Source organism: Amphiura filiformis, chromosome 19 (genome assembly GCF_039555335.1).
Source record: "Amphiura filiformis chromosome 19, Afil_fr2py, whole genome shotgun sequence".
NCBI lineage: Eukaryota > Metazoa > Echinodermata > Ophiuroidea > Amphilepidida > Amphiuridae > Amphiura > Amphiura filiformis.
Window position 1 is genome coordinate 25568993 of NC_092646.1, and position 27238 is coordinate 25596230.

The 27238-nt window shown below is 37.3% G+C and overlaps 1 protein-coding gene across 1 annotated transcript in view; it reads left to right on the plus strand.

The window, feature by feature from the left end:
- Positions 1-9960: 9960 nt before the first annotated feature.
- The window catches only part of LOC140140466 (uncharacterized), a 115160-nt gene continuing 97882 nt past the window's right edge, over positions 9961-27238 (plus strand). Inside the window, exons 1-3 of the mRNA XM_072162225.1 lie at positions 9961-10068; positions 15501-17224; positions 26366-26556. Coding sequence (XP_072018326.1) covers positions 15550-17224; positions 26366-26556 — 1866 coding nt within the window. The 5' untranslated portion in view covers positions 9961-10068; positions 15501-15549. The remainder of the gene's footprint in view (positions 10069-15500; positions 17225-26365; positions 26557-27238) is intronic.

Consider the following 27238-nt stretch of genomic DNA (forward strand, 5'->3'; position numbering starts at 1 on the left):
GAGTGTCGTACCCCACACCCCCATGGCGACGACCCTGCTTTCTCTCTCTCCTCCCTTTTTTTCTTTCTTTCTTTTTTTCTTACCTTCTTTTCTTTCTTTCTTTCTTTCTTTCTTTGATTCTTTTTTACTTTGATTCTTTCTTTCTTTGATTTTTTTTTGCTTTCTTTCTTTCGATTATAAACACAGTTTATGAAAAATGTATTACCCTTGCGTTTTAAAACATGCAGAATTTCGTGATTACGATTATCCCCTCGGAATTGAAATTTTCAAATAGGTCTTGTCTAATACCTCCTTCACATCCTTGATTATTGTGACATTTAAAAAGGACCCCTGCCTTATCTCCCCTCGCTTTCTTCTCTTTCTAGTCTGTCTGTCTCTCCCTCTCCCCAACTCTCACCTGTGTCATCTTTTGAATTATGTGGATATCTGAATTATATTGGATGTTGTATTTCCTTTACCCTTCTCCCCCTCTCACTGTTTTAGCAGTAGGCGTATGATCAACATGGAAAAATAAAATAAACGGCAATAAACTCCTCCCTGCTCTTCTCGCCCTCCTCTCTTCTCTCGATCTCCTCTCTTCTCTCGATCTCCTCTCCTCTCCTCTCCTCTCCTCTCCTCCACCCGATCATCTCCTTGTCTCATCATCCCCACTCTCTCATTTCCCCTGACAAATAATAATATATACATTTAAAATAGATTTGAGTCTGCAATTTTGCCTGAAGCAATATACCAATTTCAATGAAAGAACTCCAATTAGTTTCACTTCAACGCACTTCTCTGGTGTTGCTTACTATCAGGTTTTAAGGTGTATTTGGGACGAAACTAATTCCCCGTTTCATCTCTACATAATCATATGACCGATTTTTACGCGATTGCACGAACAAGTATACGTAATTCTTGGCATGGCAACACTGATTACTAGTGATTAATGTATATTTCTACGCTGGGCTATTTTCACGAGCTACTCCCACCTAGGCTGAAGTACCTATACACCCAACACAAGTCAATTGAAGCCGTACAATTTATCGCGAATTTACGACCGTAAAATTTAGACACTTCTTTTGTCTAGATTAACATCAGTCAGAAATTAACATAACTCCCGAAACCGAAACAGAAGTTATCTTCGTTCAATTTTTCTGTAGGCAACAAAAGACTAGAATAAAAGGATTGTTCACACGTACCATGCTAACACTTCAAAATAACAATGAGATCCGAAACCGAAAACTGAAACCGAAACAGAAAAGATAAAACGACGGTAAGTGATTATAATACCTCCTTCACATCTCTGATCCTTGCTATAACACTAAGTGATTAAAATACTTCCTTTACATCCTTGATACTAGCTACAACACTAAGTAATATGATTATAATACCGCTTTTACATCCTCAATACTGGCTTCAACACTAAGTGAATATAATACCTCCTTCATATCCTTGATCCTTGCTACAACACTAAGAGATTATAATACCTCTCTCACATCATTGATCCTGACTACAACACCAGGTGATTATAATACCTCCTTCACGTTATAGCCCTGCGAGGTAAGATTTTTCCACCCCGATCCTGACATTACCCGAATAATACCAACCCGATCCGACCCGTCCCAAAAAATTTGGAACAAACCCACCCGATTCGGACCCGATCCATTTTTCGCACACTGGACCGGCCTATCCGAAGTTTCAAATCAGATCCGATCAATTTTAAATGAAAACTAAGAATGACCTACATGTATGCAATCACACGTATTCATAATAAGTATGGATTTATATTACCACGCGCACATGCACTCACCTAAAGTGAGTAAAGTGAGATTTTACTATATAGTGAACACAACGCCGCTTATTTTTGTCCTGATCCCGACTCGAACCGAACCAACCCTGGTCCGTTCAACTATTTCGTATTTTCACACAATTCCTCGGCCCATATCCCAAGACTATTAAACAGGTCGGAACAAAATGGAGGTCATGCATGGCTGTTGAAGAACTAGCGGATTCGCCCTACCATCATGGGGATATCTGCCATGAAGATATCGGGGCGATATCGCAAGCCCAAGAAGCAAACAAATAATCATCGCAGTATCGTATGAGCCATGGGCAGGGACCTCTGCTCCCACCTAGCGTTCGAAATAGGCCCTATCGCAGTTCAATTTGCACCCCAAATTCGCCAGTTGCGATACAAATGCGAAAGTGTGGTGCAAAATTGCGAGACCATATTGTATTGTGTTGATTGTCTGAAACTGTGAACATCGAATTACTCTGCGTCAGATGAAATTGCACCACAACTCTTCACCCTGACAAACATCTGGTATTTTGAGGTGTTTTGATAACTTTTGCGTCTCAAAATAATTAGGTGTAACTTTTTTGAGGGACCCCCCCCCCCTCCTAACAAATATCCCATACGTCTCTTCGACAACTGCTAACACAAAAAGGTAACATCAATTTGCCATTATTGACATGCAGCAACATGCGTCAATGGAACCAGCGAGAAACTTTGCTACTTATTCCAGCTGTTAGGGATTTTCCGTAATGAAAAAATAGATCAAACAGGAGTAAATACCACATTCCGTGTACGATGGTTTGTGCAGCTGTACGGAAGGACACTTAAGGAGCATGGGTCAGTCACATTAGAAGATATTTTGAGAATTTTGACGACAGTTTTGTCGAATTTGTTGATCGTAATTCAATCTTTTCTACTGAATATTTATTGACGAAAAAATGTTATCGAATACTATCCCTTATATATTTTTATGAAATGTATTCGACATGTAATTATTCGACGTCGATTATGGATTACAAATGGCCCTAAAAGGTGTCGATGAAAGAACTGTACCTTTGGAAATTTTCCGTTTTGGATATTTAAATGACCAAAACAAAGAGAAATAAATAGTTGATGTGGTTCCACGGATTCACTACCTGCCGATCTAACATTGCCTCTGATTGGCCAATTACATGATATCTTCATTTTAATCACCAATCAGAATGGAGTTTCGCAAATAATTCACCCCAATTTTTTGCGTGGTGAAATTATTCTAACAATGTTGATGATTGGTCCAATTGGTAATGAAAAGTTCTTTTTGGCCAATCGGCAGGTAGTTCTCATTGGGTTTATCAATTACCTGTATCTGAAGTACCAATCACTGCGTCTTTGTCATTAATCGACATTTGAATCCGTGGAACGGATTGCAAATGAGGCAACTCTTATATTTCAAGAACGGATTGATCAATTGACTTTTTCGGTAAATCCCATAAGCCTTTGCGACCACATCTGAGATGTCGTCATTTGACGTCACCCCGACCAGCAATGCGCAGTAACGATGTTCAATAAACGATCGGGGCAAATCGCCGTGACGTTAAATGACGACATCTCAGGTGTACTCGCAAAGGTTTATGGTGTTTACCGAAAAGGTCAATTATCAAAATTTAAATAATATGTGATAGCTGTTTTATTCTTCAACCACATCAAGTATTTGGTTCGGGCATTAAATATCCAAAATGTTAAGTTTCCGACCATAGTGCAGTTATTCTGCACAGCAAACATGATTCGACCTTTGCAGTACTTAAACCTGGTTAGCAGGAACTACAGCAAAATCAATCGATAAAGTCTAGCCCATCCTCCACATTGATTGGTGGACTGTACTTATGCTCAAATATGTCGAGAGCACTGTGTATTGTGTAGAGGAAAATGAACAGTAACTGCAGTATGCATTACAGTTCTTTCAGAGACCCCTGTATTATACTAAAATGCAGTAAACCTTTGACGAGCGCGTATTGTAATGATACATCGTGTATTTACTGCGTTGCACGCACTTGTCTCTGATTGGCTGCTGAGGCGATCTGTTGTTGCCGAGTGGAAATTTATGAATGAACTGTGCGCCGTACGCGTTGTTAGCGCCGAATTTGCAACATCACGGTAGTCGCGCTCGTCAAAGGTTTGCTGCATTTTTGTATATACCTAACCCTAACCCTAACCCCTTTACCACTGGATCTGAATCACATTCTGTGATTCAGCAATACGCTGAAACTTCACCCTACATGCATTATGAACAATCACGATACGCCGACAATCAGTCGGGGCTGCAATCTATATTCAATAAACATCTATTTGGTAGGTGTTAAAAATCAATGCCATTCCGGAAAAGACTATAACGCCTTTCATTAAACTGCTGTCGATAGAAAATTAGATTTTGCACTTATTCAGGACATAATTCAAAAACATTATAAATACACACTATTAACAGGGTTAAAATGGCACAATATGAACAACACATCAGGGGAGCCACATCTACAAACACTTTCAAGAAACTCTTAAAAACACACTTGTTTCGATTTTTTGGTTGTTACTGCTTCATATGTATTTTTGCTTATGTTATTTTTGTAAACGCAATGTTGCTTTGGCGAATTGCGTTCTAAGAAACTTGTGTATGTGTATGAAAACAGCTCAGGACACTTAGTGCGCACCCTTTCCCCACTCCCCCATGTTTTATATTCTTGAGCGCACTGGGCAAACAATAATGGGGTCAATTAGACAACTTCAGTCGGGAACAAATATTTCACCATAAAAAAGAACCAGTGATTTCATGGTTTTGTTTAATTTGTCATTTATTGTGTCTCAAAGTAATGATAATATAAAATAAACGTACGAGGGTGGGTCAGTATATAATGAGAGTTGACCTTTGACCCCATATATTGAATATTTGGTTGGAATTTCTTTATGACCACATGAAGACTGTACATTTGTCTTTCAAACTGCATATGTATAAATGATATCATATGCTTGATTACATAACATCATTAGCATAAAATCAACAGACTAGGGACACTGCCAAATCACGCAAACACGGCGGGCCTTTTAAATTACAGCAAAGGCGTGTGTTTAAAACATACGAGCACAACAAAAGTACATAGTGTATACAGCTAATTTTGGGTAGAAATGTTTGTTTGTTTATTTCTTCTTTATACTGAGTCCATATTCAGCGCAGGTCTTGGGCCTGCTTTTGGTAGAATCTGAGAGTTGCCATTAAACTTGGGTGGAAATGGGACGTCCTTGAACTTTAGGACTTGAAGAGAAGCAATTTTTTTTGTGCAAAAATAGCAAAAATGAAAAAGTAGTTATTACAAATGACATCGACTATCTCCAAAATAAAACAGATTAAAATATAATGATTGGTCACATGTGAGAGCTAGTACTAAGTACGATGATAGCTGATGCAAATCAAACAACATGCTGGAAATGTATAAAAATTGCACAAATTCATGTTAATAGGGCTTAAAATACTACAAAATGCTATGCAAATAGAAATTTAATAATTCATTTTTATGGATAATCTCAACCTCGAATGAACAGAAAAATTTTAAAAATGTATTTCTCATTCAAACGATGATCTCTCTCTCTCTCTATGTATCACTACTTTTTGTATAAATGAAACAATATTTGAATAACAGTTGTATTTTAAATACGGTTTCAAATATTTTTAGGGAGACTCCCCTTTTAATGTTTGGGGATTAGTCAACAGAAATGACAGAAAAAAATAAATTTCCATGTTTGCTATTTTTGGCAATATCAAACTGTTTATAGAAAGAAAACCCCTGTTTTTGTTAGAAAATAACACATATTTGAATACACATTATAAATAAACTAAAACCTTTCCAGCCCGACAAAGATGGTTGTATGAGCTGAAAGTATGTGGTCTACTATTCCAAAAAGCAGCACTCTCCATACTTTAATTCCTGAAAAAATCTAAAAATATACAACCATATCTCATTTCAGCCTCTTATGTCCCTTAAAAAAGCGACTCACTTTTCAGCTAGTGACTGTAGACTATTGATTTTATGCTAATGACGTTACGTATTCATGTGTGTGATATAATGTTTACATGTGCTGTTTGAAAGACAAAGGTACAGTGTGTTTTTGTGATCATAGAGAAATGCCATGAAAAAATCCATAATGGGCAGTCATCTCTCATTACTTACTGACCGCCCCTGCTACTGTCTACAAAACACATGCAATTCAACATACTTGTTTGAGTGGTTTACTTTACATTCAAACACAATTGATGATGCCTATGACCCGGGGAGGGGGGGGGGGCACTTAACACAAATGACCATACGGGTATGCTCCCCCGGAAAGACCCCCCTTTTTGTATTTCGCAGCTGCGAAAGACCCCTATGTTTGACAAAAATAGAGCTCTGAAAGACCCTTGATTTTGATCATTTCAGCTCTATATAAAAATACCCCAAAATTGCCCATTCCTCATTTCTGTTTTTGCAGGCGATTTTCAACCAAAAAGCCAAGCAAGACCCTTGATTTTGACTGTTCGCAGCTCCAAAAGACCCCCTTTTACCGGTACGCCGTCAGCTACCAAAGACCCACCACCTCAAAATTCCGGGGGAACATACCCACCAAAATTTTTTGATGCCCCCCCCCAGGCCTATGATTACCAATACCAACTTATAAGCGCCAAATTGTGGGGTGATTGGGTTTACATCTGCCTTTATGTATGCATTTTTAAATGCATACATGAAGGCAGATTAAAATCATTTAAATTTCGCAAAAAAAAAACCACGAAATATACTCTTGTTATTATGATGATAATATCATGGGATTTAGTGAAATTAAGACACAAATTGTTAAAACAGTCTTCCAAAATAAAATAACAAATATCCCCTGAGCAATGTGTTATATCCTTTCTGAGGAAATTCACAATTGAAAGGGTACAAAAAGTTTGAACATACCCCTACAGCAAAATACTTAAACATAACCCTGCCTAAATGAGACATAAGAAATGTAGATGTATCAGGAAGTTGACACGCCCCAGCAAACACAAAAACGTTTTAAAAACGTTATAAATAAGTTATATTTTGGCTTTTGGTTTAGGTAAACACGTTTTAATAACATTAAAATGTCGGGTTATATAAAGGTCATGAAAACGTTTAAACGTTTTATATGAAAACATATGGATGGCGGAAACCTTCAAAATACGCCTAAGAATACGCCTAAGAATACGCCTAACCTTAGACGTCTAAGATGCAATCTTAGACGTCTAAGATGCATTCTTAGGCGTCTAAGATGCATTCTTAGGCGTCTAAGATGTAATCTTAGGCGTCTAAGAAATTCGCGGTAGACTTAAATCAACGAATCACAGGACTAGAAATCGCAAACAACCAATCATCTTAGGCGTATCCAATTATTGACCAATGAAATCTTAGACGCCTAAGATTTTACACGCCTAAGAATTCTTACACGTCTAAGATTGACCATTTGACCGTGACTAGTGATGGACGGTATCAAAACGTACAACGGACGCTGTGCGTTAGAGAATATTTCGAACAATGGCTGGGTCTGAGACCATATGGTCTCAGGGCTGGGTGGTGTGTTTTTAATAAACTCCTTTTCTCTCCATAGCCACCCGCGTCAATCCCAAAGAGAAAGGGGTGATGGGGTGGGAGGGGGTGGGAGGGGGATAGGGTACATGTTCTCCCACCTTTCGGCACAATGGCCCATCGTTTTGTTCTTTTCAGCCACTTTTTGACAACTCAGGCGGAACAATGTATTTTTACATAATAGGCTTTTTTTCATTTGAACATAATCAAGCAGTTGATGTTGTTGTTTCAAACTGATAAAACTTTAATTTGTTTTAAATATTTTGTTTTTCTGATGACTTGCAGTTAATGTAAGATTTCTATTTGTGTGGCTATAGTGTAAATGAAGATGATAATGATGATGATGATGGCGTTGTTGTTGCTGTTGTTGTTGTTGTTGATGATGATGATGATGATGATGATGATGATGATGATGATGATGATGATGATGATGATGATGATGATGATGATGATGATGGATAATACAAATGATGTCAGATGATTATTAGAGTCGTGGTGGTGATGATGATGGCAGTGATGGATTAAATTTAGTATGAATATGTTCACCCCCCCTCAGCACCTACCCAATGTTGTTTTGATACTGAGATAGGAACGGACTAGTATTGGCTCCAACATTGATTGGGGGAGGGGTTGTAAGCAATATGAAACATTAATGTTTGCCACTCATGTTACTTGTAATGTTTAAACAAAGAGCACGTGTCTATGGTGTCACCCTGCTCACTTTTCATGTATGTTTTTTCTTAACACGTATGCTATGACGTATGACTGAGCCAAAATACACAGTTAAGAGACCTCGATACCTCCATTCAACAAGAAAGTTAACCTGACGGTGAAGGGTATGATGCGTTTATATCCAATACGTTCAGAGGTCAAGTTATTACTGCACAAACATTATAAGGTCAACCAACTATGTCTTTATAATTCGAACAGCGTGTGACATATTTTCACCAAGGCCCCCAGGCCAAGGCCAAATCGTCTTAATTGAAGAGATCAGATATGCATAATTTCAGTCTGCAAAGTGCAAGAAGACAAGAGGTCAAATTTGTTAAAAATAGAATCATGGAGGTATATAAATATATGCTAGGCATGTTTGTTCCTCTTTGTTGTTTGTGTATTAATTTTCATCATCATCATAATCATCATCATCATCATCATCATATCATCATCGTCGTCGTCGTCGCCGCCGTCATCATGCTCATCAACATTAATACCTGACTACTACTAGCCACACCAAAACAGCACACCAAACCAACGAAAATAAAATCAAACCAATTAATCAATTTTGCTGCAAGTTCTCAGAGAAAATCACATTGGTGATACCGTCCATCACTAAAATATCAATCTTAGACGTGTAAGAATTCTTAGGCGTGTAAAATCTTAGGCGTCTAAGATTTCATTGGTCAATAATTGAATACGCCTAAGATGATTGGTTGTTTGGGATTTCTGGTCCTGTGATTCGTTGATTTAAGTCTACCGCGAATTTCTTAGACGCCTAAGATTGCATTTTAGACGCCTAAGAATGCATCTTAGACGTCTAAGATTGCATCTTAGACGTCTAAGGTTAGGCGTATTCTTAGGCGTATTCTTAGGCGTATTTTGAAGGTTTCCGCCATCCATAAAAACACACTACAACAATATCTTTTAAATGTTTTTAAAAATGTTATTGTAAACTATTTTCGCAAACGTTTCTTGCAAAATATTTTGCAAACACAAAATAACATTATGTTAAAATATTTGCACTCAGCAAACACAGAAATGTACTTAAAATGTTTTATTCAAACGTTTTAATAACATTTAAATGTCGGGTTATATAAAGGTCATGAAAACGTTTTTAAAACGTTATTGCAAATATTTTGGGCAAACATTTTTCGCAAAATATTTTTCAACCCTAAATAACATTCTGTTTAGAATGTTTTGTATCAAGTTTTCAAAAATGTTTTTGGAATGTTATTAAAACGTTTTATACCCTTTATATAACCCGACATTTAAACGTTTTCTGTAACACATTTTGTGTTTGTTGGGCAGTAGATTATCAAAATGTTATGAAAACGTTTTATACCCTTAATATACCCTTTTATATAACCGGACATTTAAACATTTTCTGACAACCTTTTATAACCTTTTGCGAATAATGTCGAAAACGTGTTGTGTTTGCTGGGGCGTAGCTTTGGACAGGGCGAGTAGTAGGCTGCAAAGAAAGTCATCAATGACAGAAAAAGCGTAGGTGAAGATAAAATCCCACCAAAAGTTCTCAAGAGATGTAACTTTTCCAAGTGGCTCATACAGCAGTGGTAACCATCAGAAGTACAGTCAACACTTTATGTTTATTCACAATTCTGCATGTGAATTACATCAATAGATTTCTTCTCCTGTTCAACAATAATTGCGTGTAAAATCTGTTTAGTTCTCTGTTAATCACCCGATTTTATTGAAAATCAATAACAACGTCAGCAACTCTTGTTTTACTTCTATTGTTTACGATAATCAATTTCGATCAATTTGTATAAATCTGTCATATTTTGCATATTAATTAATTATCGATTTATCCTATCATTTTGCCCTTATTCCGTGTCTCGTTGGAATACAACTGCGAGTGCAAAATGAATGAGACACTCGTCTTCATTTAATAACATTTTGTCGATATTTTTCTTGAATTTTGGGGAAAAAACAAAGCAAGAAGGACATAAGGTAAGTGGACTTTATATTAAAAAGTACTACCTTTCTAAAACTATTAAGTAGTAATATTTTGCATGGGATGTAGTTAAATACCAAAGTATTCTAGCCACGTTGGCCATGTTGGCTATAATAGTTAATTGGTCTTACGCGTGAGGGAATTTAAAATAACAAATGGTGCATATTGTCGAATTCATAATTTTTCATGAACCCAGTATCACCGAAATGTTAAACCGTTTGACCAAAAACATTAAAAAAAATGTTGAATTCCACTAGTAAAGTATTAAAATAATTTTAGTAATTCATTGCTGTATTCATCAACAAGAAATGAACATCTCAATAAAACCGCGCTCGTGTTAAGGGATTGGATAACAACGTTTGTGTAAGCCTCTTCGCTTGTTTGTTTGCACAGTATTTTTGTGGCACATGAGAGCACATAAGACATATCGAATTGTATTCTAAATACGAGGAATGTCCTTCTGATATCTGTGACATTTTGAAATTGACAATATAATACACATTTTATGGCAAAATATTAAAAATTAATATTAAAAAAGACCTAAATTTTTTAAGTCTTTTTGGAAATTTTTTTATATCTTTAATACGAAAAGTCCAAATTTTCAAATGATCGTCGGCTGTTCCTCCTAGCTACACATACTTTAAGTAAATGTTTTTAGATTTATAAATTTTACCTCGAGGACTGTTAAATGTCAAAAATATCCATTTTTAATCATTAGCCATAACATTTGTATTATATCGCGAATTTAAAAAAAATCTAAATTATATGATATCAGTTGAGGACATTCCTCATATTTAGAATACAACTCGATATGTCTTATGTACTCTTATGTGCCACGAAAATACTGTGCAAACAAACAAGCGAAGAGGCTTACGCAAACGTTGTTATCCGATCCCTTAACACGAGCGCGATTTTATTGAGATGTTCATTTCTTGTTGATGAATACAGCAATGAATTACTAAAATTATTATAATACTTAACTAGTGGAATTCAAAATTTTATTTTAATGTTTTTGGTCAAACGGTTTAACATTTCGGTGATACTGGGTTCATGACAAATTATGAATTCGACAATTATGCACCATTTGTCATTTTAAATTCTCCCACGCGTATTACCAATTAAGTATTATAGCCAACATGGCCAACGTGGCTAAAATACTTTGGTAATTAACTACATCGCATGCAAAACACTACTACTTTATAATTTTAAAAAGGTAGTACTTTTTTCAATAATATAATATTATTTAATATCAGAAGGACATTCTTCGTATTCAAAAAGCAATTCGATATGTCTGATGTGCTCTCAGACCCCACAAAAATATGGTCAAAGGTATGTGACCGACCCCTTAAGGGCATATTATTTAAAGCTTTTGACAATTGTTACGTTAATATAGCGAATACACGCGAAACTGTTAATTCTTGGATATACGAATACAAAGGCCTTTTTTACTTTGTAAAATGGTTTCATAATTTTTGAATGTCGTTATTTTTCTTATTTGTTCATGGTGATGTTCTTTTTCCTATCACTTAATTTAAAATATAGCCGTAATTTATACAATAAACGTAGGTTATATACTTTGTACGAATTCACACTACTCTGTGCGAATCCACACGACTACCTGTAAAACAATCCCAGCAAACACAAAAATGTTTGTAAAACGTTTTAAGCTGGATATATTTTGGGTTTTGGTTTAGATAAAAATGTTTTATTAACATTAGATGTCGGGTTATATATATAAGGTCATGGAAACGTTTTGTATGAAAACACATTAAAACAATATTTTAAACATTATTAGTGTTTAAGTTAAACACTATTAGATTAACTCTAAACACTGACAATGTTTAAAACTTTAACATTGTGTTTAAGGAAGCGTTTATATCGGTAGTGTTTATAAACATTTATAACACTTTAGTGTGTTTAAGTATAAACCAGGGAATGAAAGTGTCAGGTGTTATTTTGTATGTGTAATATGTAGGAGTAAAGATTACTGAAAATACCCGTTTCTTTCTTTCGTTGGTTCTTTCTTTCTTTCTTTCTTTCTTTCTTTCTTTCATTCTTTCTTTCTTTCTTTCTTATTTTGAACTATTTTGCCACGTTACCAAGGTAACAAACCACCTGAGATATGGCAAACTATTCTTTGTTTAATGTTTTTGCAGGCGGAGCGATCTAAGACCCTTTTTTATAATCAAAATCGGAGAATTTTGCAATTTTTGTCCCCTGTTGAATACAAATTTTTACATTTGACCCTTTCCCCTATAACTCAAGAACTGTACATCGGAGATATGTTAAACTATACCTTTTCTGAACCCTTATGACGAGATGAATACATTGGTATCGTACTGTTATTGACAAAGTTTGACCAACTCTGACCAACAGAGAAAATGAAAACCCCTGCATTAGCGGCCATTTTGGATTTATGCAAATTGGGAACTGTTTCACTACTTAGATTTTCGGGGACTTTCATGTTTTTGTGTGAGATGACGCATGTGAAATGGATTCTGTTGCAATTAGTGGTGGGTGATTTCATAATTTGACTAGCCTATTGTCCTATAACGAACTTAACTGCTCAGTTTATGCCCTGCTTCTGCTAAGGCAGTTAAGCTTGTGCCCCATGTCATTACGCGACATGTTTTCAGACACCCGTGAAAACAATCAAAGGGGTACCTCCAAAATGGAGAATTCAATGGATATTCAATGATTTTCTTTATTTTTCACTCGACTAAGTAAAAAAAATTAAATGTCCAAAGCTAACGTTATATGATAGGGCGCCTCCGCCTAATGCAAATAATTTGCATAAAAACGACGTCACGAATGTGTAAATATCAGTCTCCTAATTTGCATATTCCTCCAGCCACCTCGTCAAAATCTAAGGGCCGCTATTGGTCTAGATATGTCTATGGCTTTATTTTGTCGCAAAGCGTGATCCAAACATGAGTACAAAGACAGGCGTTTTTCCCGAGGCGCGGTTTGCCAGGTTTTTGAAAAGGAGAGAGCTATCCCAAATTGGTCGAGGTGTATAGTTTTATTGAGGTCATTCTGTTGGTGTCGAGGGGGGAGGGGGTCCTTCTCAGATACATACATTTTTCTAGCCCTGAAACCAAAGTGAAAAACAAAGGAATGTTGACTATACTTTTAAAATATTTTTCTAATATTATTTTCAGCGTTTTGAAAACGTTTCAAAACATTTTGTGTTTGATGGGAGGTGCGGTGCATTTTGTGCGTTTGTCTTGTATCACAACATAAAGAAAACAAAATAATTATTCGGAATGAAACTAATTGTACACAATTTCTCTACGTGAAGTATAACAATAATAATATTTCTTGTTGATATGAGTATCAAAATAACTACAAATGAGAGCTTGCGGTTTCTAAACCCCGTGATCGTACACCCATCGATCTATTCAAAATTTTGACTTATACGAGTACGTACAGATTGTCCATTGAAATACGTGTAAGATTTAACGTATAAAAATAGATTGCGATTTGCCTTCTTGATACAAACGCACGGTATATACGCGCGGTCCACGTTCAATTTGACATTTTTACGGCGTCACGACAGGTCATGCAACGTGCCTAATTTTCACCACGAAAAAGTCTTATTTTGAAAGTAAAGTCATGATATGTGGATGTAGTAGTTCTTTATCTATCAACATATTTGTTTTTGGCAAACATATTATTTGGGAAGCACTGAAATACAATTAATTTTAAGCGGCATGTTAACCTTGGTTTTAAGTCAAAATTAAAAGCATGCTGTATAAAGTCTGCACAAAAAGTAACTCAGCTGTTATAAACACGCATATAGCTTAAGAACTAATAATTGTTTCCACAATATTTCTACATAAAAGGAAGGACGATTTATTTACGCTCATTTTGATACCCCATATGTCAAATATCGCTCAATATTAACAACACAGTAGTGCTTTTAAAGAACAATACCCGAATTTAAAAGTTGCACATCATGCAGTTATTGTTAACTACATGTATGCACACAACACAGGGACACTCACAGTAGGCAATTGAACCCTACTGGTAGCGCTGTATCGTAGCTATTGGGGATGAACTAGTTAGTATCATATATCAAAAAGTATAAAAGCTATGATTTTAGTACTTTCTCTCTGTTTCAATTACTTGAAATTACTTACCAAATATCTGAATCTTCAATCCGGTACAAGCTTTAATAACGGGGAACATACATTTTATTAAAAAGAAATCCTACCATCTATCCAAACTCGCCGTGTTATTCCAATGCACATTTTACTTCACCGGGCAGCCATTTTTTGATCGTATTTTGAAGATTGGCGTCATAAAACCGTCAGGTACAAATTTAGTACTTTCTGTCAATCAGTTATGGCTTATTCTCTACATGTCAATCTTTAAATAATTGGCATAGTCCTTATAATAACGGTACTCCGCCTTGATGAGTAAATGACAGCAAACAGCTGCAAACCAGTGAAAAATATCCTAAAACTCGGTCAGTGGGGCTCTGTTCGTACATGTCAATAGAGTCATTATCGATTGGATTAGTCGTCCGTAGCGGACAATTCGGTCGCTCATTGGATCAATATTATCAGGTGGTAATAAATTTGCATTGGACAATAGATTACTATATAATGGTTTAGTACTGCATATATCGGTTTAATCTTCAACATGTTCAATAATCGGGTTTATGGCTGGAAAGGTCACGGTGAATTCGCCGTGGACGTAAGTGCACTATGAGTTTTACGCAAGCATTGTGGCACGTAACACCCTCCATTTATCTTCGCGCTGACTTCAAATCAATACAAATAGCTGCAACTTTTAAATTCGGGTAATTTCTTGAAACACTGCTGTGATGTTAATATTGAACGAAATTGGACAAACGGGGTATCAAAATGCGCGTAAGTAAATCGTCCTTCTTTCTATGTTGAAATATTGTTGAAACAATTATTAGTTCTGAAGCTATAGGCGTATTTATAACAGCTGAGTTAGTTTTTGTGCAGACTTTAGATATAAAACCCGATGACCACTAAATGTCAAGCGCTTGTGACAAGATTTTGATTGTTAGTCTTTGTTCCAGCCACTTGTACTGTTTTCAGTACTTGAACTTTTTCACTTGGATCATGTAAGATAGTGAACGTGAACTGATTTGATCATGCTAAAGGTATCGTCGACATAACGATGCCAAAATAAGTTCATATCTGATGAGGCTCACAGACTGCAGGTCATTACACACTTGTTCTAACAGTTGCATGTTGTCTTTTTCTCTTTCTCTTTTTAAACAAACCCTCTACTCTAAAAAATAACGTGTAACTTAGTGCATTGAAGTAAGATCAAATGATACAAGAGTTACGAAAAAAGAAAGAAAAACAATCAACAACAAGAGCAGATTATTATTTGTTCGGTTTTAATCAACATTATGAATAGCATTTGTTTTCTTTGTGTTTTTCAGGCCAGACACAAATAACCTGCACGGAGGCTTCGTGCTGCAGCTAATTATCATGCAGGGAAGTAAGAGCATGGCGCCCAAGGCGCTATTCTTGCTTCTCCTTGCAATCAATAGTCTTCTGACAACTTCACAGCCAGGTCCGCCTGGTCAACACTACCCGCAACAAAACCAACAACAGCATGTGGGAGGACAAAATCGTGGATCATACAATTACGAATATTCTTACGATGGGAAACAGGGAGCTGCCAGGGGTGGCATGAATGGAGGCCAAGGACAACCGCCTTCTGGTGGTATGCCACCAGAGTTGCGGAAACAGCATGAGCAGTTTATGAAAAATGCTCCTGAAGGCGGATCATACAATTATGAATATTCTTACGGATCTCAAGGTGGTGAGAAGCATCAATCAGGTCACCGGCCGGGGAGTGAAATGAGTGCTCAGCATCAAGTTCAGTCAGGTGTTAGTGGTATGCCACAGAATGCGGGACAAAATGGCGGATCATACAACTATGAATATTCTTACAGTGGAAAACAGGGAGCTGCCATGGGTGGCAAGAGAGGAGGCCAAGGACAACTGCCCCCTGGTGGTATGCCCACAGAATTAAGGGATCAGCATGAGCAGTTTATGAAAAACGCTCCTAAAGGCGGATCATACAATTATGAATATTCTTATGGAAGTAAAGGTAGTGATCAACATCAACCAGGTCTGCAGCCGGCAGGGTCTTACCAATATTCATATCAGTCCGGTACTAAAGGAGCTCATGCCCCACCATCAGGGGGAGCATATGCAGTACACGGCGCTTCAGCTGGACTGCCCGCATATGGACCTCAGCTAGCAGGGTCTTACCAATCTTTATTCGGTACTAAAGGAGCTCATGTACCGCCATCAGGGGGAGCATTTTCAGTACACGGCGCTTCAGCTGCACTGCCCGCATATGGACCTCATCCAGAAGTGTATTCTCATACTCAAGTCGTACATGCACCAGCTTATATGCCACCTCAACAACCGTACTACCAAGCCCGCGGAGCTGGTGCATATCATTCGGCGATTCCTAGTTTTGTTACTAGTACCATGTATGGTTCAGGCGGCGCTCAATCACCAGTCCCATACAGAGGACATCCAGTCCAATATGGTTATAATATTGTGCCTTACGTGTATGGTCAACCTGTTTATCACCCACCACCCTCAGTCATGTTAACGCAACATCACGTGCACGCAGCACCACCCCTTACGGGTATTCCCGGGTATTCCGCAAAATATTCCGGACAATACAATAACCAACCCCCCGCTATGGCTGTACCCGGGTATTTTTCCGGACAATACATACCTCAACCACCAACTCCCATGGGTGGAGCACCATATCCGGGACAATACGATAACAGACAACAGCCACCACCTCCTATGGGTGGACAAATGGGACATGGGCAGCCAAGTTACCAACCAACCCCTCCTCGAGGTCGACCTCCATCACCATCAGGGCACTATGTGGCAAACCCACCTGCTGCAGAATATGCTCCACAAAAGGCTGAACGAATAGCAGGAAACAACTACTATGCTCCTGCACTAGCACCAGTAAATCCCCTGCTGCAATCACCAAGGAAGTGTAAGGAAAAGCACAAAGGAGCATTGGAGGCTCAACTACACCACAGAGGACCTGGTCATTTTCATAACTTCCAAGCAAAGCATAAACCAGAAGGTTTGGCTTCTACGCACTTCTACGACAAACATAGTAAGTAAATAATTATTGAAGATTTATGTTATTATTTAAACAACAGTTAAAGCCATATTATAACATTTGCTGAGGAAGACGCTCTCAATATTTTTGAAAATTCTGTTTTTTACATAATTATAATGTACTTTATTAAACTAACATACCCTTCAAAAATCAAGACTCTGGGTGCTGTAGTTAAGTCACAATCCGAGATTTTGAATGAAACGCAGGAACCGTCGTTTTATTATTACGATGGAAATATAAGTCGATGTTCATAACACAGTACGTACATGTACATGGCGACACACATAAAGGATTGTATCGTAGCACAGCCGAATGGAGTGACACGCAATGACGACATCGGCGCTTGTAGTAAATTCCAATTTTCTTTGGTTTACCTCAGTTGTTCAGCTTGAAATTAAAAGGGGACTACATATATGACAGTAAAAGCTAATATTTTATGGAAAAGAAATACAAATGTATTTTTTATGGAAATGTTATAACATGACTTTAACTTTTCATTCATATCGGTCACCTGTTTAACAGAAATGCGTAAATTAGTCCAGTTATGTGTAAGATAAAGATTTTCATTATCACGATTATATGTACACCACCTGTATCTTTTGACGCTCCAAAATCATTCTTCTTTCTTCTGAGTAGGACGATAAAATGCTGCTAGTTCCAGTCGCTTACACCGATTTTGACCATTATTATGTTTTGATGAGTCCAAGTGTGTGAAACTATTGGATCCAAAACATAATAATGATAAAATTGGATGCTTTACGCCCACTATTTATTGGTCTCTCTGTGAGTTTTAAAATATTGGACGAGATGTAAAACTCATAGCTCGACCAATGAATATGGGCTCAATCAATCCAATTTCATATCAAACTTGGCCACAAGAAGCACTGCCCCAAGCTTACATACAGATAAGGGCCAAAAGTCACATAGGGGTTATTTTGTTAAAATCTTTAACAATGCTGAAAATGTTCATTTTGATAAAACAATTCAAATAAGGATAGGATTAATCTAGGGTGTTTCGTTACCTAGGTTATAGAGCATATAGGTCAGGTACCATTGAGGCCTTTTTGACTATGACCTATTTTGACGTATTACGTAGGAAGGTGACAAAACATCCTAGATTGTGCAATTCTATCCTTATTTGAATTGTTTGATCAAAACGAACATATTCACACCACTTTTGTCAAAATCGGAGCACTTTGATGTTTTTGGCCTCCATAGAGCCAAAAACGTGACCTTTGACCTTTTCATTAATAACTCAAGAACGGTACTTCCTAGATAGGTCAAACTATACGTTTTTCAACACAATTTGAGCAAGTTTGAAATTTGACCTTGTGTGAAGTTTAATGATATTCCCCCCTCCCCAAGCTACTCCGGTTCAATTGCTATCAGACATTTTTGTCTAGCCCATGATGTCAACTACCTATGGTAACAGTGCAGCATCCCCCCCCCGCCCGACTAGTATCAAACGCCCCATCTGAGGGAGCCATACCAGGCTCATACGGGGTTCATATAAAATGGAAATAGAAATTTTTCTTCTACAGTCCATGTTTTGCACACTGTGGACTTTCTAAAATATCCAGTGGAGTCACGGTAGTGGCGTGCCGTCGGGGTAGTCAGGGTCAAGTTGCCCACCTAGTTCAATATACTGGGACAAAATTAACAAAGAGCTTAAAATACCAGCATCTTCTGCTTTAAGGCAGCTGTGTACTCTCAGACATGCATGTAGTAAAAGTGCAATAACTTTGTAATTATTCACGCAAGACATATAAAAGTATACATTTTTATAAAGGCAAGACATCAATGAATCTCAGTATAAATACAGATTTGGTGTAAAAACAACAGTTATGAAGAAAATTCACAAAAGAGTTTTTGGCAATATTTGTTCGGTACATCATGGCCTTATTTTTTGAGATATTGACCATATAAGGCATCAAAATGAACTTTTAAAATTCACAAACGCCTATTTGCACAAAATGATGCCTAAAATCGGAAATAGACCAAAATATAAAAAAATGGGAAAACTGTTTCTTGAGTCGATCATGCTTCATACGATGATCATATTTGCTTAACTATAGATGCTGTATTTATTGAGTTATCGTGTACCTAAATCGTCATTTTATTTGTGCGTTAACAAGTTGCGCGATACCCAACGCGATGCGTTGTTGCGCGCGTGTACCCTGGCTGGTACAACAAAGATTTTCTTTCCTTTTCAATTTCAAACACGAGTGGAATAGTGAAATAAAATCCTTAAAATATTGCAGTTGGAGTTTACAAATCTGGATTGTCATTCTTTGTATTTATAAAAAACATAACAAAGTACAAACATATCAAAAAAACTCAATTTCGCGAAAGAAACAATGTCTATAGTACACAGCCGCGTTAAGCCAAAATTAACCCCCATTGAAGATCCAATTAAATTTTAGCATTTAAATTGCACACACATCGCGCATATTTATTATGTTATTATAGAGTGAACAATTAGAACAGTTCTTCAGTTATATTTTTCATTTGCCATCCATTAAATCTGGGCTCAGTGTACACTGGATATAGCAACTTATTAACCTTAGCAACCTTGAACTACTACCCTGGAACTACTATGAGCCATATTTTGTAACACGGACTACGAAGGGGTGGGGTGCAAATAAACCCAAAAAAAACCCATTATATTTGGTGTCAATGTATAGCTATGGGTCTCCTCTATCTAGTGATACCAAAATAAGTACAAACATTCCTACATAATGTCGCTATGACATCATAATGTGAGAGCGTCCATTCAAATTTGGGAGATTCTGGCCGGGGGGGGGCACTTCAATATGAAATGGATATAGGTGTAGGGCTGGCACTTTCGCACCAAGGGGCATTTGGTGAGAGCAAAATGTAAAAAATATGGGGTCATTGGGTGAGAGCGTGATTTTTGGCATTCAGTGAGAGCAAAATGTAAAAAATATGGGGTCATTGGGTGAGAACATGACCTTTTTTTTCAATGGAATCTTTGGGTGAGAGCCGAAACAGCGCCACAAAAACCCTAAAAATCAAATTTCTAGTTCTAAATGACTTCAAATTTCATTGTTTTCTCAAAATAGCAACAAAATCAGTGAAAAATGAAAGTTGCTGTTCAAATTGAACTTGTAAGGGTCTTTGGGTGATCGACAGATCAAATGGAAAAATAGGGGTCTTTGGGTGACAGAGCATGTGTTCGTAAAAAAATATCATGGGGTCTTTGGGTGACAGCGATGCTGAAAAAGGGAGTCTTAACAGCCCTACATACGCGTCACCTCCAAAATTGGAGTGCCCCCCATATTATGTTAGGGGCAACTTGTGGACCCTATATAAAAGGAAATGATTATTTCAAGCTAACTAACAAGTAAAAAGTCAGTAGCTCGTGGGATAAATTGACATGAGCGGAATGAAAATCATGTATTTTACTGTAGAAACCAATGGTGGGTCTCACCAACCCTCTATGGTCATTTTTGATAGCTGGTCCTACCCCCGTGTGCTGGGGTAAAATGTTATCACTAAAACGAGCGCAAAGGAGGAATCCCCAGCAAACACAAAACGTTTTCGACATCATTCGCAAAAGGTTATAAAGGTTGTCAGAAAACGTTTAAATGTCGGGTTATATAAAGGGTATATTAAGAGTATAAAACGTTTTCATAACCTTAAAAGACATTTTTTGATTATCTACTGCTCAGCAAACAAAAATGTTTTACAGAAAACGTTTAAATGTCGGGTTATATCATGTATATAAAGGGTATAAAAACGTTTGAATAACATTCCAAAAACATTCTTGAAAACTTGATACAAAACGTTCTAAACAGAATGTTATTTTGGGGTTGAAAAAATATTTTGCGAAAAATGTTTGCCAAAAATATTTTCAATAACGTTTTAAAAACGTTTTCATGACCTTTATATAACCCGACATTTAAATGTTATTAAAAGGTTTTGAAAAAAAAAGAACATTTTAAGAACATTTCTGTGTTTGCTGGGTTCAAATATTTTAACATGATGTTATTTAAGTATTGACACAATATTTGGCAAAAATGTTTGCAAAAATAGTTTACAATAACATTTTTGAAAACATTTAAAAATATTGTTGTAGTGTGTTTTCATACAAAACGTTTTAAAACGTTATCATGACCTTTATATAACCCGACATTTTAATGTTATTAAAACGTTTTTACCTAAACCAAAAGCCAAAATATAACTTATTTAAAATGTTCTTAAAACGTTTTTGTGTTTGCTGGGTCTACGATTAGCTTATGTCGTTTGAGCGTAAACACACGCGTTTTTTTTTATGACGGATACAAAATCTTAGGGGGTTGGTACCCCCTTCTTCGTAGTTCTATGGTTAATGTAGAAACAAAGCTCATGTGCCCTCAATTTTAAAGATTTTAAAGATTGTCGCGTATTTTTATTGTATATTAAGTACTGACATGGCGCATAGCCTTAATTGCTTCAGAATCTAGAAATCACCCCTTTTTAAAATAGCAAGTTTCTTATGGAGTACTCTAAAGGTGAATATCACACTTCTAGTCGTTAATCAGATTGAAATAAACTACATGCAAGTAATAACTTATGAGCTGTTAAGGGGGAGAGGCCGGGCGCGGGGCCGGGGCCGAGAGGTTCAAAAAGATTTTGGACCTTATATGAGGGGAACTCAACGTTATAGGCCTAGGTCCATAGGAGGGGGTCAAAAATTGCCTGGTTTGCGAAGAAGGAGTTCAAAACCGTTTTGATACGTGTGAAATTATACTTTGATCAGCTCGTAATCGGTGGGCCTTATAACATCGCGGATTAATATCAATGATTTTTTATTTTGAGAATTGTCTTGTGACATCTCGCCAGAAGCATCACAAAATATTAATTGAAGTCCTGTACTTTGTCTACTTCCTTTAACACACTAAATATAGGCCAGAAAGGTGAACTAATAGCACTCTTAACGTGGGTTTACTTTTCGGCGTAGTGGTAAAAGCCTGACATTTCCCGCTAATCAAAGTATAAAGGGAAATTTTCCATCCCAGTATAGGCTAGCCTTAGTAGCCTAGCTTGTGTATCTTTAATCTTTTGCATAGGTCTGTATTTGCTATAGACTATTAACCCCCGGGGTCACTTCAATATGAAATGGATATACAAATATAGGTGTACTAGGCCTGACACAACAAGGGGCATTCGGTGAAAGCAAAATGTAAAAAATATGGGGTCATTGGGTGAGAACATGACCTTTTTTTTTAAATGGAACCTTTGGGTAAGAGTCGAAACAGTGCAACAGAAACCTCGAACATGGACTATTATGGCTTCAAATTTATTTGTTTCTTCAAAATAAGTAACAAAATCAGTGATAAATGAAAGTTGCTGTTCAAATTGAAAAATAAGTGTCTTTGGGTGTCGGACATAATATGGAAACGGGGTGTTCGGGTGACAGAGCATGTGTTTTTTTGACCCTCCTAAGGGGGGCCCTGAAAAAACCCACAAATTTTCCTGGGAAAATTGAGTTTAGGCCCCCCTATATGCTTTTCTATGGGGTTGACCCATAATTTTATGTCAAAAAGGGGAGGCCCAGAAATTTTTGAGGTCTGTAAAGGGGGGGCAATTTTTTGCATCAGTCCCCCCCATAAGTGTTTGTGAACGGTCACTTACACCAGGACTGACTCGAATACATGTACCAGTAAGAATACCAGCGGGAATACCAGTAGGCCAACTACGCCCCCATGCCGACTCTCTACAGTGCTAACTTTCAACCAATCAGTGATTGTATTTTGTAATCGGCAGCTTCGGATATATTTGCCGACGGGCTCCATATAACTAAAAAGCACAGAGTTTTAATTTTGCGTCGAATTTCAATTTGCGTCTGTCTGAAGATATCTGGAACTTTGCAGCAGCGAGCAAATTTAGGGGAAAAGTAAAGGCAGCAGAATTTTGAGAGTTGAATAAGAATAATAACATGAGTAACTCATTCTAAGCAAGTACTTCCGTACCTAATTGAACCGTCACTTTGCACCGGTACTTTGCATTGGTGATGTCGTCATGGTCGTGGTTGTCGAATTCGACAATGTTCGACGTTCATGATGAATTAAATCATGATAATGATTACAGTACATCTTAGCTCGAGGTACTCTAGCTAAAATACACGTTTACATTTACTATCTTACATTATCTTGCTGTATTTCAGCTAGAGCGCCATATGTAGCGCTTCCTGGTTTTTTTGGAGAACAATTCTCATTATACTGTGAGTGTTACGTAAGACGGAGAAGAAACCAGGCCCAGAGCCCACCCTACTCATTATTTCATTGTACTTTTTGCAATTTGCCTCCACACATTACGTAATCAACACAAAGCTTTTAGTGAGTGGATAAGAAATTGACAGCGGAGGATATGAACGACATGGTGATTTTTAGTTGTCAATCATGAATTGCCGTACCCTGTGTAAAGATAGTCACTTGTGCTGAGCATGAAATTGGTCACTTATCGCTCACTGTTCAAAATGTGACATCTACACCAATTACAGTCCCCAAAATCGTCTACTTTTTAGCCGACCTCAATTCCGAAACATTTAGTGATAGTTAAAATGCGATCCCCAACCCTTTGGTTACCTTTGACGAATTTTTCAAATCTCCGCTGAGTCTACGTGTCTGAAATTCCCGGTACAAACATCGAAAATGTCGCAATTCTCAGTTCTCGGTGATGATACTATATCCGCATCACTGTTTTCATACATGAATATGCATATCTCTGACCCCTGTAAGGTCAAAAACGTGGCGTTGATTTCAACCAATCCGATCCACCGCTTAATAAGCAGCTTGATACTGACGCCATATCTGAGGTGACCAGGAGGCAGGAGCTACCATTTTGGTAAACTGAACTCGACTCGTATGCGTTCTTTTGGTTCACATAAATCGAACAAAATTTTCAATAACGGGTAATAGTATGATTTCAATTTTTTTTTTTGAAGTTACTTGTAGTTTTGAGGAATGACAAAGTTGTTTTTGGAAACTTAGATGTTTGTTTCAACTGATGATGTAGGATCGCAAGGTGAGTGAATTCGTGAAGAGATTTGCTTGTTTGAGTGATAGTAGGATACGGGATGTAGGCTAGTCCTCTGTGTTTGACCGGCTCCGACGCCTCAATTCACAACGTCTCAATTGTACCTGCTTACCAGACAGCAATACTGCGTATTGCTGTATGGAACCAGATATAGAATTGCCGCAAGGTTTTAGTATTTTACTGCATGGCATTCCGCAAGCACCATGACAAATTATGCCATATTTTTCCAAAGATCATCTCATATGAAGTAAGCAGAATGCGATCTGTACTTTTGTAACATTCCGATCGCTTTTGATCACCTATTATCGGCGAATTTGCTTGAAAACATGTGAGTTCATGTTGTGTAAACATAATTAGCATCAAATGAAATTACGATGCAATACAATGCAATTTGAATGCGCAGCAGATCTATAGAAATAACGTGGCCCGGTTTTATGTAGAATTAGACCACGTCTGGTACACCTAAGCTACGGTTTTCTGTCTATGGCGCCTTAGCTGAAATACAGCAAGATAATGTAAGATAGTAAATGTAAACCTGTATTTTAGATAGGGTATCTCGAGCTACACCTAGGATTCATTATCATTGAGGTATAGGACTTTTTATTTTTTCGGAGGAGAGCAGGTAGGGCAACTACTTGATTATATTTCTACATGTTCATACTACATACTCTGAAAATTTTAGAAAATTCATGACGAGTCTGTTTTTTTTAAATCACATTTTTGTTTCTAAAATGGGGGTTATAGCGCCCTCAACGGGCACTCTCTCCATAGGGCTACATGTAAAGACCAGTTATATACAAATGGCCCTAAAATAAAACAGACTCGTGCGAATTTCCTCAAATAGTTCATATGATGTAGATTTAACATCTGGAATGTATTGCAAGTGATGTCGTTGCTGCTCTTCTAAATTCATTTTTAAAATGTCCACCCCAGACCAAGGTGGCTAGTACACCTTGTCCTTGTCCATGTCCAATACTCGAGAACTATCTTCGAACTTGCATAGTTACGCATTTTATGCTAGAGTGCTTTGCTATGGTTTTTCGGTTGGACAGCGATGCAATTTTTTGCACCCGAGGTTATTTATTCTGTTAAAATGTGGAAATTTGGATGAAAGTTATTTCGATGTCAATGAGTCAACTGTATTTTTTGAGTTAAATTTGCCTATTTTGGATAGTCAAAAATTTAACTGAAGCGTAATTTTAGCAACATTTTTGGTGCAATCGCCTGTCATGATCGGCTGTGTTTACTTCTGAACTTCCGACTATATTTTGAATGCAATGGTCTCTAGCCTAGAATGTGAAGCTATCGGTGAGCAAATTCTTGGCTAGACTTCTCGAGCAAGTCCTAGGCTGTAGTAGAATAGATTGAGTTCCTCAATCCAACCACAGGCCAGTGATAACTTGCTTGAGTCCGAGAAGTCTAGCCAAAAATTTGCTCACCGATGAGCTTCACATTCAAGGCTAGTCGGATTTGCTGAAGCATGATATCATGTAAAAGTTCAGAAAGCTTCAGAAGTAAACAGCTGATCACGATGGGCGATCACATCAAAAATGTTGCTAAAATCACACTTCAAAATTTTGGACTGTTCAAAATACTATCCATCTTTAAACTACAGCATGTAGTTTTCGCTGTTTAATTTAATATTTTGTCGTCTGTCCCTGAAGAAGAGCAGTTTATCTGCTCAAAATGTCGGTTGATTTTTTGTCTGTTAGGTTTTGTTTGTCTACTATGTACACAGTGATTTTCATCACTCCAGTGTACTTTTGTACTGTTTTCATGACACCTCTTTGGGTTCTGGAATTGGCAATTTTTGGCCATTAAACTTTGGCACTCGGCACCGAACTTTGCCTGTTTTAAGGCCTACATTGGTTGTTTGGTTTTTGTCTACTTATGTGCTCAGTGATTTTCATCACTTGTTCTAGTATAATTTTTCTTCTAATGCCTATTTTGTTCCCCCACTTCGTTCTGTCTAGTCTGTATTTTACTTGTTCCCCACATCAAGTTGGTGTACCTTGGTTTTTTCTTTCCAGTTATCCATCTTTACTCAAAAGATACAGTTGACTCATCAAATTACATTGTTGTCTGTTTCCATAGGATATGTTGAAACAGCAAGTCAACACGTGTGTCAGGATCAGACCCTACGCTTGGAATGCCCGCATGATGAAGGGAACAGATACCTCCATATCGTGGGAGCATTTTTTGGTAGAGGAAACTCGCATGACTGCCCTCATTCTCGTAAATACATGAAGAACACCAACTGTCGAGCAGATCTGTCACAGTTTAAGGTAAGGCCTAAAAAATTGTTTGATTTGTTTGAAAAAAATTAGGGTAGGTCGGTCGTCAATTTTCTTAATAATTTTTTTTTACACACACATTTTAAGCTGTAGGGGTTAAAGGCCTTGGAACTTTTTTTTTTTAATTAAAAAAAAAGAAGAAATTTATAGGGTCGGATGGGTTACGCCTAATATTTGTCTTTAAGCTGTTGCTTATGAAATAAGCAAGAACAATTTTTATTTGTTACAACGGGGGCTATATCATGTATTGAGCCAATCAAAAAGCTGCTCAGATAATGTTTGATAACATTATGGGTAGTTTCCACTAGAGCCATTCTACATGTATGCCAACTCATCCAATGGTTGGCAGGTGACCCTTCAGAATTTGATGTTACTCCATCAAAGTATTCCATTTTGATGACAATGAATGCACCGAAAAGGCAACTTGATAGTCCATGCCCATTTTTGTGCTACCGCCTCTGGAAATTTTGCCAGGACCCTCCCTCTTTTGCTCTCTTGCATTCCGTCACTGAAAAGCTGCATATTTATATCCTCATAATTTTATAACAGAAGGGGGTATGAAGCTACAAATCACTTCTCTGGGTAACTTTTAAGTAGCTCATTTGCATAAATCAAAATGTGCGAGCAATATTTTTTGGAACTGGTAAGGCACATGGTAGTAAAAGGTGGTGGA